Source organism: Aureobasidium pullulans, assembly GCF_000721785.1.
Source record: "Aureobasidium pullulans EXF-150 unplaced genomic scaffold scaffold_20, whole genome shotgun sequence".
Classification (NCBI taxonomy): Eukaryota; Fungi; Ascomycota; class Dothideomycetes; order Dothideales; family Saccotheciaceae; genus Aureobasidium; species Aureobasidium pullulans.
Genome location: NW_021941040.1, coordinates 4,584 through 18,000, shown reverse-complemented (window position 1 = coordinate 18,000; position 13,417 = coordinate 4,584). Strand labels below are relative to the sequence as shown.

Below are 13,417 nucleotides of genomic sequence, written 5' to 3'. Positions count from 1 at the left end.
CTATTCTATTCTTGCTTTTAACGGGTCTACGAAACGCGCCCCTTCTATTAACCCTCTTATAGGAAACCCTAAAGCGAGTAAATATGCTATAAGTTGCGACACTAACAACGAGATTATAAGACGTAACTAATATCCCTAATCGTTTAAGCCTTTCTAAATATACATTTCCCTACCTACTATATCTCTTATACTTTAGCCTAGAGTAAGTCCCTAGCATTCTATTTTATCTCTATAATTATAAGATCCGCTTTCTTGCCTACCTTAATAGTTCTAGTACGATGTTCTATAAAGATCGAGTAGGCTATACCTTACGTTATAGCTACTATAGCTTCGAAGAGATCTAATTTAAAATGCTACGTCGTCTTCTCCTATAACTCTAGCTAAACTACGGAGCGTCTTATCGTCGCATTATATAGGTTTAGGAAAGGAAGATGCAGTACTATTAGTGCGTCCGTTCTAATTATAATGTATGTACTATAGTCTACGAACTCTTTATATACGAAAGCTCGTTAATAACGCTCTTCGCTAATAAACTTTAGCTATGCTCGTAGAAGGTATAGGTCTAAGTAGACTAGTTATACTAAGGCTAGAATACTAAGCTTACCTAATTGCTATACATCCTTAGAACTGCTTAGCTCGAGGTACTTAATTCAATGCTAGCATATTAGTAATCCTCTAGTAGTAAGCGCATCTACTACTAGAGTAACGGCTTTATTACTAATAGCATATAATGTACATTATAAGCTAGCGTTAGTAGCCTTACGTACGACCTTCTCTAGAGTTAAAGCGTCCTATATTACTTCCGCTTCGACGGAGTTATAGCTATAGGGCTTAGAGAGGGTAGTAGTGTAACTATCTACTATTCCGTCGTAAATTAACTTAATGCCCTAGATTTATAGATCTAGCAAAGTTATTTCGTTATATAGCTTCTTTATCTTAATAGCTTTGTTAACCTAATTTAGAACTTTCGCCTCTATCTCGCTTAGAGAGATTAACTAGTATGTAGCAATTTAAAGCGTAAGCTCTTCCCTTATACTAAGTAAGACCTACTATTAACCTTCGTCTATAGTAAGCTTAGCTACGCTAGTATAGCCTACATTATTATAAGTACGAAGCGCTAAACGGACGTTTATCGTGTTCTCTTTATTACTAGTAGCTTATACGAGAAATGGGATTACGATAGTTATAATAGGGAGCTTAGCAATATAGCCATTTAGGTTACTATTCTCGTCTCTTCTAACCTCTCTACCTTTTATATTAGGAACGTCTTTTAGGCCTATCTCGATAATGGCTGTAGAGTTGCACTATATAGTATATAAGTTAAATGAATCGATATAGATAGGTCGGGGATCTAGATCGTCGATTATAGAAGCTAAAGCCTTACCGTCGGTCGAATCCTAGAACTAGCTATAGAAGAGTAGCCGCTTTGCGTTTAGCTTTTACTTTGCTATTACTAAGATAGCATCTCTAATTACTGCTAGATCTTTACATTTGCTAAGATTGCCTCTAGTAAGAGAACCCCTAAAATGGAGAAGGTGCATATAACTAGAATAGTATTAGATACGTAAGTTAAACATAACTTAATTGTACCGACCTATTAATTAGACCTAGAAGGAGGCTACGACTTTATAAGTCTACTATAATAATATCTCTCTCCTACATAATTTGCTCTACTTAAACATCGGTCTCGTTACCTATAAAGATAATACTATTATTCTTAATTATAACGACGATATCTCTTTTAACTAGAGATGTAGCGTCTTCTCTTCCTATAAAAATAAGTCCATTATAGAAGACGGTTATAGTGCTTATTATAGTAAGATTAAAGCGTTTGTAGGGCATAAGTACGCGCCTTAAGATAATATAGAAAAGAAGAAGTAAAGCTAGTTAGACCTTAAGAGATTTTCGCTATCGTAATTAACATCCTTACGATAGAGATTATAATGAAGTTTCTCCTACCTAGACCTGCTACGATAAGAAGGTCTACGCTTTTAGAAGTCCCGCCTTTTACCCTAAACCCTATAGCGAGATAGCTTACATCCTTATCCTTAACTTAGTCCTAGACTTATCTTAAGATATTAAGAACCTACCCTTTCTATCGTAGCCTTAGCGATAGGCCTAGAGAAAGTAATAGGCTTACCTTACTTATCGAATGTACGTACTTTAAAGTTGCTTATATCTAAAAACATTAATAAGTATTTACAAGACATCGTACTAAGGGTAAGCAGAATTACATTATTACGAGTAAGGCTATATCTTGCTATACTCGCTACATCTTAGTCCCTCTAAAATCATCGTATAGCATAGAAGAAGGGCTATTACTTCTACTAGGCACCGTACTTATTAAGTAAGGTACGTCTATACTTAACTTACCTAAACCATTTTTGCACCCTTATCTAATATAGTCTTATATAGACTAAGAGTTTGCTAGGCCTACTAGCTTACAAATTAGACTATAGCTAGTGCCTTCGAACGACCCTAATAATCTACTAGTAAGCGCCTATAAGTTTAGATAATCTTTACATTTGCTAATGCTCTTATCGTAGAATTAGAATACGAGCAGAAAATACTTTAACTTTAGCATTATAGCATTCTATACCCTTCTTGTCTTCGCATTATATAATTCGCGCTAATGTAACCTCTAGTACTTATCGCTAACATATCTTTTACGTAGACTTAACATTAGCCCTACGTTATAGTAGGCTTAAGTTAAAGAGCTTAGAGTCTTATAGAGCTAGGAAAATAACACGTTCGCTGTTAACTACGTTAGTCTTATAATAGGATCTATCTTCCTAATACTATTAGCGTTAAAATATGGTCGTAGACTAATCTATATTAGTAGTAGTATCGTTAACTATGCTATATTAATCTAGCTAGCGAAAGCAAACACTTATACGGATTTGATGCTAGCAAATCTAATATCTAGATTTACTAGGTTAGTTAGTAAGGTCCTCGTCTAGATAACTATTAAAGATCTGTTCTTCGTTTACTAGCGCGGCATAGCGAATAGCATATACCTCCTTACCTCTAACACCGGTGTAAGTAGGATTAAGTCTCTTAAATTATATGGACTGACTTTCTTAATATAATAGGTCTTCCTCGCTCTAATAGCTGCCGGTTTTATCGCAAGCTCTTAAGGTTAGCGCTAGGGCTACTACTAGTGCGCTATCTTTATCGTAATTAACATTATCTTGTTCATCTTCTGTTACGAGGAAACAAAGTTTACGATGCCTACAACACTTGGTAATGAACACCCTCTCCCGCCAATCGAAGAGTCCACTATCGACAAGCATAGGAAGACTGACTTGCCGGAAGTGTATGCATCCGCTGTCTCTACTCCGGATATTGATTAAGCCATTCCCATGCGATCATACCGCCAACGCATGGCCCTCGTCACGCCAACTCATGCTCCCGCAAAACTCTTCCTGCGTCACGTCTGGCAGCCGTTCATCATCTTGGCCACCTTCCCAGCCATAACTTACGTCGCCTTCACTTGGGGTACTCAACTAGCCTGGTACTCGATGGTCAACACAACAAGCGCTTCTGTCTTTCCATATCCCCCATACAACTTCTCGACCACTGGTGTCGGTCTTCTCAATCTGCCTGCCTTCATTGGTGCATCAATTGCGTCAGTCTACACGGCACTGCTCTCTGACAGGAGCATCCTCTGGTTGGCGAAGCGCAACAATGGTATCTATGAGCCAGAGTTTCGCCTGTACACTGCCATTTTCCCGGCCATAGCTTCTGCAGTTGGCGTGTTCGTGTACGGTCTATCAACAGCGCACGGCATGCTCTGGATCGTTCCTTGCATCGGCATCGGTATCTTCGGCTACGGATTCGTGGGACTGGGCCATGGCGTTCTAACATACCTTCTGGACGGCTACGGAAATATTGCTGGCGACGCCCTCGTTGGTGTCGCCTTTGTGCGCAACATCTGTGCGACTGCTATCGTGTTCGCAGCAACACCGTGGATGGAAGCTCTAGGAATGTATGACCTTTTTGTCTGCGTAGGCTGTCTCGCAGTCTTCTTTGCACTTCTGGGGCTACCTGTGATCATATGGGGCCGGAGTATGCGGGTTCATGGAGCCAAGCGATACATGAAGATGGCGAGGCTCCAATACGATCCTCGAGGCCTATAACAGAAACTCAGGCACTATAGTTGACGTAGTCTTTCAATAGGTTTGGCTGACGACAGTAAGAACAAAGTTTCAGGAGCAGATCGCGCCGTTGACAGCGGGGTAACCATGTTGGGGTATGATCGCACCGCGGAGTTTAGCCCTCGAATTGAAAGTGGGCGTTGAGCTCCGGTTTTCAAATATCCTAGCAGACTAGGTTCAACAATGACATAGGTACCAGATCAAAAGCTGCGAATCACTTTACGATAATACTCCTTCCTTCCAATCTGCTCACTTCTTCTGCAAGCTCACTCACCACCCAGTCTTCATAATCATCGACAACATCTCACTTCGACATTACTTAAACGAATCGCTTATCGGCATGCCCGGCCTTCCAAACAGAGCATCTGTGAAGGGAGATTGGCGGACAGATCAGTTTATCGAGCTCGATGCATTGGTTGTCGGCGGTGGCTTCGGCGGCCTCTACACGCTGTATAAACTTCGCCAGCTGGGTCTGGACGCAAAGATTTTTGAAGCCGGCAAAGCTCTTGGTGGAGTCTGGCATTGGAACAGGTATCCTGGAGCACGCGTCGATTCGGAAGTTCCTTATTACCAGTTCACTGTCAGGGAAGTCTGGAAAGATTGGAACTGGAGTGAGAGATTCCCAGGTCACGAAGAGCTTCGACGATACTTCGAACATGCAGCAAAGACTCTTGATCTGAATGACCACATCCAGTTTGAGACGATTGTTGTCGAGTGCAACTTCGATGAGACTAGCAAGCGTTGGTCGGTGAAGACTGCATCTGGCAGAGAGGTTACCTGTCGATACCTGATCGTTGCTGCTGGCTCATCGTACAAGAAACACTATCCGGAGTTTCCAGGAATCGAGGACTATAAAGGTGTCTTGCTGCACTCAGCCGACTTTCCTGAAGAAGGTCACTACTTCAAGGGCGAGTCTACAGCTGTGATTGGACAAGGTATGTGGTAAATCTGCTGACACCCTGATGTTTTTACTCATTCGCTTTTAAGGCTCCACTGGAGTTCAGATTGTCCAAGAAGTCGCCAAACAAGCTTCCGACCTGACTGTCTTCCTGCGCACTCCTAACATTGCTCTACCAATGAGGCAAAGACCCATGTCTGCAGCAGAGCAGAACCAGTACAAAGCTATTTACGAGACAATCTTCGCAGCCACAAGAAAATGCTTCTTCGGTGTCCCTTACTGGTCAGATGGGAAAGCCTTGGATGAAGTTTCCGAAGAGGAACGCATGACTCGATGGGAAGAACTCTGGGCCAGAGGAGCTTTCGCCTTCAACACTGCAAACTACAGAGATTGCATGTTCAACCAGAAGACCAATGATTTGATGTATGAATTCTGGAGAAACAAGGTGTGTGCTCGAATCAAGGATCAAGCCAAAAAAGATCTGGTCGCACCGGAGAAACCACCGCATCCTCTTGGTACCAAGAGACCTAGTCTGGAGCAAGATTACTACGAATGCATTGATCAGGATAATGTGCATCTGGTTGACTTGAAGAACAACGGCATCAAGCGATTTGTTGCCGAGGGAGTCGAGACAGAGGATGGTATTGTGCACAAGTTCGACACCGTTGTGCTTGCTACTGGCTATGACGCTATCACCGGCAGCTTTACTGGTATGGGATTGAAAGACAGACAGGGCGTTGATCTCCGAGAGAGGTGGAAGGAGGGAGTGAAGACGCATCTTGGAATGACCGCACCAGGTCTTCCAAACATGTTCATGGTGTACAGTCCACAAGGTATGTTCCATTCACGTCATACTGATCACATTTGACTTGACTAACACTGTTGCAAAGCGCCCACCGCATTGTCAAACGGCACAACAACGATAGAAGTACAAGGCGACCTGGTTGCAGATATGATCAAGAAGATGCACGAAGAAGGTATCGAGACAATTGAAGCACGCCCAGAAGCTGCGGACAAATGGGCAGCCGACATCCAAGAGATGAACGAACAAACCTTGTTCCCCTTGACCAACTCGTGGTACATGGGAGCCAACATTCCAGGCAAGAAGAGGGAGCAATTGAACTACTTGGCTGGCATAGAGACGTACGAACGTGTTTGCAAAGAAGCAATTGAGAGCTGGAGCGGATTCGAAGTCACCAAGAAGGCCGAGGCTTGATGTCGAATCATCCTGCTTGCAAAGATCTACATAGTACAAGACTTACTATCTAATTGTCTTCCAGTCCAACCATCTTCAAAGAGTCCTTCCAAAGACGAGCTTCTCTCTCAGGATCATAAGTGTGAGGAACGTGACCGAAGCTCTCAGCCTTGTGGTCATCCTCACCAAGAGGTGCGACCTCGCACTCAGCAAGATACTTTCCACCCTTATGCTCCCATTCCTTACCGACAGCAGCCCAAACTGTGGTCGCAGCACCTTGTGCGACAGACTTCATAAGCCGACCAATCGCCTCGTTTTGAGCCCAACCATCCAGAACGTCCGCGTCGACATGTTTCATGAGTGGGGTCCCGATCAGGCCAGGGTGGACGGCATTCGCATGGAGACCCAAAGATCCGTAGCGTCGCTCGATCTCGTTGGTCATGTAGACATTGGCGGTCTTGGATTGACCATAAGCAACCCAGCCGTGGTACCCACCCTTTTCAAAGTTGTAGTTGTCAGACTCATTGATGGAAGAGATGCGATGGCCTGATGAAGACAGGTTGATGACCCGAGAAGAGCACTCAGTCGTGGCGCTGGCAAGAAGTGCAGGCTTTAGCGACTCGAAGAAGAGGAAGTGCGCCAGGTGGTTGACGCCAAATTGCATCTCGAAGCCATCCTTAGTGTGCTGAAGATCAGGCAAAGCCATGATTCCAGCATTGTTGATGAGAATGTTGACTTGATTGCCCGAGATCTTGAGAACCTCCTTCGCAGCAGCGCGAACGCTCTCCAGAGAGGTATTGTCCATGGCGACAAGATCGACGCGACCAGGCTCGAGTATGCCTTCAAGGGCGGTCTTTGCCTTTTCCAGATCACGGGCAGTAAGAATCAGTCTCGCTCCTGTTTGCGCGAGAGCTCGAGCAGTTTCGATGCCGAGACCAGAGGAGGTTCCGGTGATCACGATGACCTTGCCGGCCAACTTGCCCTTAGCACCTTCGTCTTTGACGATTTGCAGAGCAGTGGGACGAGCGTCGCCAGGACCGGCGGTGTTTGCGAATGCAGCGGCGTAGCGAGACATGAACCGATATTTTGACCGAGTGCTTGTGGGTTGGAGAGTTGAAGTTTCAGTTGTACTGTTGGTCCTGTAGTCTCCAGGCAGAGAGATCACCTTATATATTGCGTAGCTGCTGTCTCAGTGTCGGACACGGCAATTCTATCCTCCATCACGAAAGAACTCATGTCTACAAAATGCTGTCATTGCCGACCAATTTTCTTGGCCGCGTCCATCTTCTCTTGTGCTCTGTCAGCGAAACAGTAGAGACAAGTAGATGGACAAACCCATCACGGCAATAGAAGGTAAATTCTAAACATCTCCGTCGTGTGCGTCCGAAGATTGGAGACCGGGCAGATATTAGACCGCAAAAATCGGCCACTGTTCGCACATGAGACCCGAAATTGAATCTGGTAGTCAAATTCGCGGTTTAAGGTGAATGTCGGAGGAGAAGTTGCCTGTCTAAGCAGCGTTCGCGAAGTTTGGCATTTTGAGTCTGGACATTTGCCGACCGGAGTGAACGCCGCTAGCCAAAAACCTTAAACACAATTGTCAAGTGCTAAGGATAGCGAGATCTGGCGAGCACTTAGGTACCGGACATACGAGCGGCAGTAAGAAGCGGTCAAAAGTCGCACCGGCCTCCAGAGACATGGAGAACACATAGCTTAAACATAGAAGGGTCTAAATTCGTAGAAACGTGCAGATTTTTGTCTGTACACGGCCAGTGATAGCATTATGCCTACCAGAGTAAGGGTCTAGCAGAACGCGACAAGGAATGGTCAGTGTCTAAGAGAGGGACCGCCGTGCAGTTTTCGATACCAATGTGGGCCTTGGGTCAATTCTGCCTTCACAAGTCTCCTCGTTGGCTTGTATCACCCAACAGAAGCATACAAGACCTTAAGAATCTACGGAAGATTCGCATACTCCCCCTTAATCACCAAGAGCTACAGGCAGAATTTGACGCCATCGACAATAACTACAGAATGAGACGGACGTGACATGGGGTACTAGCGTGCTCGACATGGCGAACGAAACCCTTTGCGACGGTCAAAACAACTTACGATCGGCACTTTGACAAGGCAAAGCATCCCATTAAACGTATTGAGCAAGTCTAAGCAAAGAAGGGTATGTCCGTGTATGATTCATCTTTGCGCTTGTTTGTATTCTCTGTCGTGTATTGATATATGTTCGTGAAGCTCATTATCCAGATCAGTGTTACATTATCCAACATCTTCCGCTTCAGTTTAATTGTTCATCTGCCGAATCTTCTCAAGAACCTGTGTGACAGTGAAAGGCTTAGACAAGAACTCATCCTGATGGCAGAAATTAGCCCGTGAGGTCGTGTACATACGATGATTCGATCACTTACAGTTCCAGCAGCATAGGCTACCTCGATCTGTTCTGGCCGCGCGTTCGCAGAAGTAATAACGATGGGCAAGTGTGTTTTAAGCGAGCCTTGCTCTTCCAGCTGTCGTATTTGTTTCGTACAATCAATACCGTTGAGCACTGGCATCTCCCAGTCCATCAAGATGACATCCAGCTCGACGGCATTGCTGTCGGACCCTTGCGAATACTTGGTGGTACGCAAAAAGTCGAGTGCTTCCTGTCCGTGGATTGCAACGTGGACTTGATGCCCTTTTGCGCGAAGTTGCTTGCTCAAGATGCGAGCGTTGATTACATTGTCTTCGACGAGCAAAATGTCGAGAGATTTGTCGACGTTCCTCGGAAGATGAGTTTCTAACGTCTCTGAGATTCTTCTAAGAGATTGTTCCTGCTCTTGGGTGGCCATGGCTTTCTTCACCTTGACGTAAAATCCGAAGGTACCTGGAAAAGTTAGCGGTAAATCTTTCAAAGCAGGACCGCTACGTACTTCCTTGCCCAGGCTGACTCGACAAGCCGATGCGACCACCTTGCAGCTCAGCCAGTTGCATCGAGATGAAGAGACCGAGACCCGATCCACCATACTGAAACTATGTCAGCCATGAAACTTGAGGAAACCTATGGTGCCGAGGCTTACAGTAGAGCTGGTTGTTGAACTTGCTTGCGCGAACCTATTGAAGAGCTTGTCCGTTTCTTCCCGACTCAGACCCTTGCCAGTGTCCTGCACTTGGAGTGTAAGGAAGATTTCGTTGTTGTTGCTCAGGACTGGCGGAAGTAGCTCTTTCGGATGCCATTGCAACTCAGACATGTACTCAGGAGGCGCGACATGACTTGACCCAACGATGACTTTGATTTGTCGCTGGTTTCTGCCCTTGGTGAATTTCAGCGAATTGCTGACGAGGTTGATAAGGATTTGGCGTATTCTTGACGCGTCGCACGAAGCCCAGTCGATGCTGTACGAAGAGTGCACCTCCAAGTCCAAGTCGACAGTCGCGTTGGCAGCCTCGGCCTTGAACATGCGCACAACTTGTTTTGCGACCGTCTCTGGTTGACAGCTAGCTGAAGAAAGCGACAATAGCGACGAACTCAGCTTGGAGACTACCAGAATGTCGTCCGCGATTGTTTTCTGATGGGCACTGCAGAACGCGATGGTCTTCGCGTTTTCGCTTACTGATTCGAAGAGTTCCGACAGATCCTTGTCGCTGAAAGATACTCTCGCCTCGTCGATAGTACGTGCGATATCTTCCGCGCATTGGATTGTCGCGCCCAGAGGATTGCGCATCTGTGTGAATGTTAGAAGAGGCGGAAAACTCGTGACCATGTCGGCTTACTTCGTGTGAGGTCATGTCCTGCCGAGTTTGATTAGCCACAGTGTACCGAGTGTCGAGTCACAAACTTACAATGAACTGCTCCAGGTGTTTCTTGGACTCGAGGGCAGACTCGGTCGAGTCTTTCTGTAGTTGCAAAGCCCACATGGTATGTCCAATGTCTGAAAGAGAACCGATAACACCCTTGATCTGACCGTCTTCGATGTCTGGCACGATAGAGTTCAATACCCAGCAAGGCTGCTCATTTGATGAACCTGGAGGAAACCAAGTTCGTTTAAGACGAATCTCGACGCTTACGTTGGTGCATTGAGCCTTGCATTCCTCGTGAGCAGCGGTGATTTTGTGCAGATCGTCATCAAGTACAAAGTCATCGAAGCCAAAGACTTGACCGTTCTCAGTTTCGAGCGTCGATTCGAGCATGTCGTGAAACTTTGGGTTCGCATAGGTGAGGATGCCAGTGGGCGACAAAGAATAGATTCCGACGTTGGTGACCTCTGCAAGTTTACGTATGAAACGCTCGCGCTGGGTGAGTTCTCTTGTCAAGACTTTTTCACGCTCTCTGGCTTGATCGAAACTGATACTTGACGAGAGTACGGAAGTGCAAGTCAACCAGATATCGCGAACAAGCTGTTTCAGATCATCATCGTAGGGTCTTCTGGGGTTCAAGCCCATGACTATGAAGCCAGCAATAAGGCCGGTTGTGAGGACCGGCATGACTACTATGCGGGACGAGGGTTCCAAATAGCCTCGCCAGTCGATGCCTGATCGGAAGTGTTGGAATGATTCGTGAGAGGTATCAAGCAACACAGGATGGCCGAGTGATTTGCTTGATCTGAAAGCTGGAGCAAGAACATGATCTGAATCATCAAGGTCGAAGGTGTTGAGCGCTTGGCCTTGAGGTGGTTTGATGCCCAGGGAGCCCTTGAGTTGTAGTGTGCAGTGGTCGGAGCGAGAGGTCGGTTTGACGTGTGCAGAATAGACCAGTAGCATCGGTACGTCTCTCCCAAATTCTTCGCAGCTCTTGACAATGTGCGTCCAAGGCGACTCGTGGTCAAAGTCGGGAGTGGCGGCCATACGGTGTATAAGGCGAGCGTATCGGTGCATGAGGACGGTGTTTGTGATTTCGTAGCCAGAGTTGTACAGGCCTTGGAAGCGGCCATTGGTGTCGCTGATGGGTGAGAAGATGCCATCGTACCACGCTTCTTCGAGGAAGCCGTTCTCCTTGTGCACTTCCATCTCAAATTCGGGCAGCGAAAAGGCCGTGTTGGTGTCCTGAACTTGTTGCATCATGACCTTGAGGAAGGGCCAAGTGGCCGGCATGGCGTCTGCGGCCGTGGCACCCATCATGGCCGGGTGACGCGAGTGTGCCATGACGGCGAAGGGCTCGTTGTAGATTGCGATGCGGTCCTGACCCCAGTAGAGATTGGCCGGACGGGGGTCTGCCAGCATCTTGAGCGTCATGAGCTGCAGAATAGGCGGCCATGTGCGCATGGGACCCAGCGATGTCTTGTCCCAGCGGGTGTTGATCAGGAACTGGTTGTGCTCACTGTGGGGGATGTGCGACGTCCAGTCTGCTTCCGTCTCCTTGCTGCTGTCGAGCTTGTCCTGGTCTTCCCTGCTCTTGTCATGTCCATTGATGTCTTCCCTGCTCTTTTCATGTCTGTTGACGGCTTCGTGGTCACTCTTGTTGTGTTTGTTGGCGTGCCCTTCCTCGCTCTTGTCAGGTGCACCAATGCCTTGTCGATGCGACAGCTGTCGCTTCTTGAAGGAGTTGGAACGGCTCGTGGTCGTCGAGGAAGGCCCGAGGGAGTTGGAACGAGCTGTCGAGGTGGACGAGAATGAATCGGTGGACGAGCGCCGGCGCTTCAGCTTCCAGCAGCGCGTCTTGATGTCGAACTCGACGGCGGTCGCGGTTTGGTCTGTGCCATGGTGCCGTGTGCGATTGGGCGCATGGTCGAGGGTGTCGTCTGCTGCGTCGTCAGGGGTGACATGGCTTTTGTCGTCGCTGGTAGAGTCGGTCGAGGAATTGAGGGAATCGCAAGTCGAAGAGTGAAGGGCGTCAACGGCGGCCACGTACAGGCGCGGCGAAGCGGGTGAGGAAGCGGTCGAAATGTGAATGCGCAGCAAATCAAGAAGGCGGTCGACAACAGACAAGTCGTGCGGCGTCAGGTCGGGCAGGGCGCTAAGGATGAGAGCGGCCGCGCTATCGTCCATCTCTCACGCATGTCGTGGAGACCGAGTTGGACAGACGCAATTGCCATAGGATCCATCTGATCGCCTCGCCTGCGCGCTTCCTTCGATCTTGAATCTGTGCCGTCTAGACTCGACCAAAGGGTTCGCTAAAATCAAACGCTGCCAGACGGGCCAGACTTCCGCCTCCGCCGCCCGTAGACGTCGCGGAGTACCTACCGAATATTCTGCAATAATGACGCCATCACCAAAATCCTAACTACTATGCTACGAAGGAATTAAGTCAATTCCGTTCCTAACTACTATGCTACGAAGGAACTAAGTTGATTCCGTTCCTAGTTAGTGCAGGGATTTTAGGCTTAGTAAGGAGAGGGGATTAATTCTAAACTACTATAAAGTTATAGATTAGGGCCTAATCTATTTAATTCTATATAGGGGGACAAATTCTAGGGGGGTCCAATCCATTTAATTTTAGGGGGTCTAATCTATATTAATTAGGTTAATAAATATTTAGAGTAGAAGTAGGATATTAGTAATTACTACACTATAAAAAAATGGCTTATTTAGATTTGTTATATCTTATTTAGTTATAGTTATATATAGGAAGAAGTATTTAAAGTATTTATAGTAATAGTTATAAGAAAATATAAAGGAGATAGCTAGATTTTATTTAGTAGAGAGAAGTAAGTAAAAGTATTAGAAGTAAAGAAAAAAGAAAAGAGAAAGAAGAGAAAAAAAGAGAAAAGAAGAGAAGAGAAAGAAGAGAAGAGAAAGAAGAGAAAAAAAGAGAAAAGAAAAGAAGAGAAAGAAGAGAAGAGAATAGAAGAAAAGAAAAGAGAAGAAAAAGAAAAGAAGAAAAAAAGGATTAAAAGAGTAGAAAGAAAAGATAGAGTAGAAGTAGAGGTTAAGGTTTTAATAGTTTAGTATTAAGGTTTAGATTATATAGTATAAGTAGGAAAGGGATTCTATAGCGTTAAATAGTATAAGAAGGTATATAATAAAGTTCTAGAAGGTAGAGAGGTAAGAAAAAAGTAATAGTATTAGTTATTAGTATAGAGGTATATAAAGTTTAAGTTAAAAAGTATTGCCTAGTAGTTAGAAGCTAGAGCTCTAGGGGGAATAGTTATTAAGAGGTAGAACTAATACGTATATTATAATTAAGTTAGTTAACTACTATTATAGTATAAAAGTCTTTATATTATAGCTTCTCTATATTACCTA

General features: G+C 45.7%; 4 protein-coding genes across 4 annotated transcripts; 2 read left to right on the top strand and 2 right to left on the bottom strand.

The window, feature by feature from the left end:
* Positions 1-3,356: 3,356 nt before the first annotated feature.
* Positions 3,357-4,359, top strand: M438DRAFT_384748 (uncharacterized protein). The gene has a single exon (XM_029908959.1). It carries the CDS (start codon positions 3,363-3,365, stop codon positions 4,137-4,139), a length of 777 nt encoding a protein of 258 aa, XP_029757278.1. The 5' UTR covers positions 3,357-3,362; the 3' UTR covers positions 4,140-4,359.
* A 78-nt stretch (positions 4,360-4,437) lies between these two features.
* On the top strand, positions 4,438-6,341 carry M438DRAFT_324729 (FAD/NAD(P)-binding domain-containing protein). The gene is made up of 3 exons (XM_029903071.1): positions 4,438-5,092; positions 5,145-5,888; positions 5,946-6,341. The coding sequence occupies exons 1-3, from the start codon at positions 4,498-4,500 to the stop codon at positions 6,269-6,271; spliced, it is 1,665 nt and encodes a 554-aa protein (XP_029757277.1). The 5' UTR covers positions 4,438-4,497; the 3' UTR covers positions 6,272-6,341.
* M438DRAFT_324725 (NAD(P)-binding protein) lies at positions 6,321-7,325 on the bottom strand (the record flags this gene model as incomplete). Its single annotated transcript, XM_029903070.1, has 1 exon — positions 6,321-7,325. One exon carries the CDS (start codon positions 7,323-7,325, stop codon positions 6,321-6,323), a length of 1,005 nt encoding a protein of 334 aa, XP_029757276.1.
* A 1,095-nt stretch (positions 7,326-8,420) lies between these two features.
* Positions 8,421-12,374, bottom strand: M438DRAFT_367993 (uncharacterized protein). The gene is made up of 6 exons (XM_029908009.1): positions 10,079-12,374; positions 10,010-10,027; positions 9,316-9,960; positions 9,169-9,262; positions 8,668-9,122; positions 8,421-8,611 (listed from the first exon to the last, which is right to left on the bottom strand). The coding sequence occupies exons 1-6, from the start codon at positions 12,218-12,220 to the stop codon at positions 8,543-8,545; spliced, it is 3,423 nt and encodes a 1,140-aa protein (XP_029757275.1). The 5' UTR covers positions 12,221-12,374; the 3' UTR covers positions 8,421-8,542.
* Positions 12,375-13,417: the final 1,043 nt, after the last annotated feature.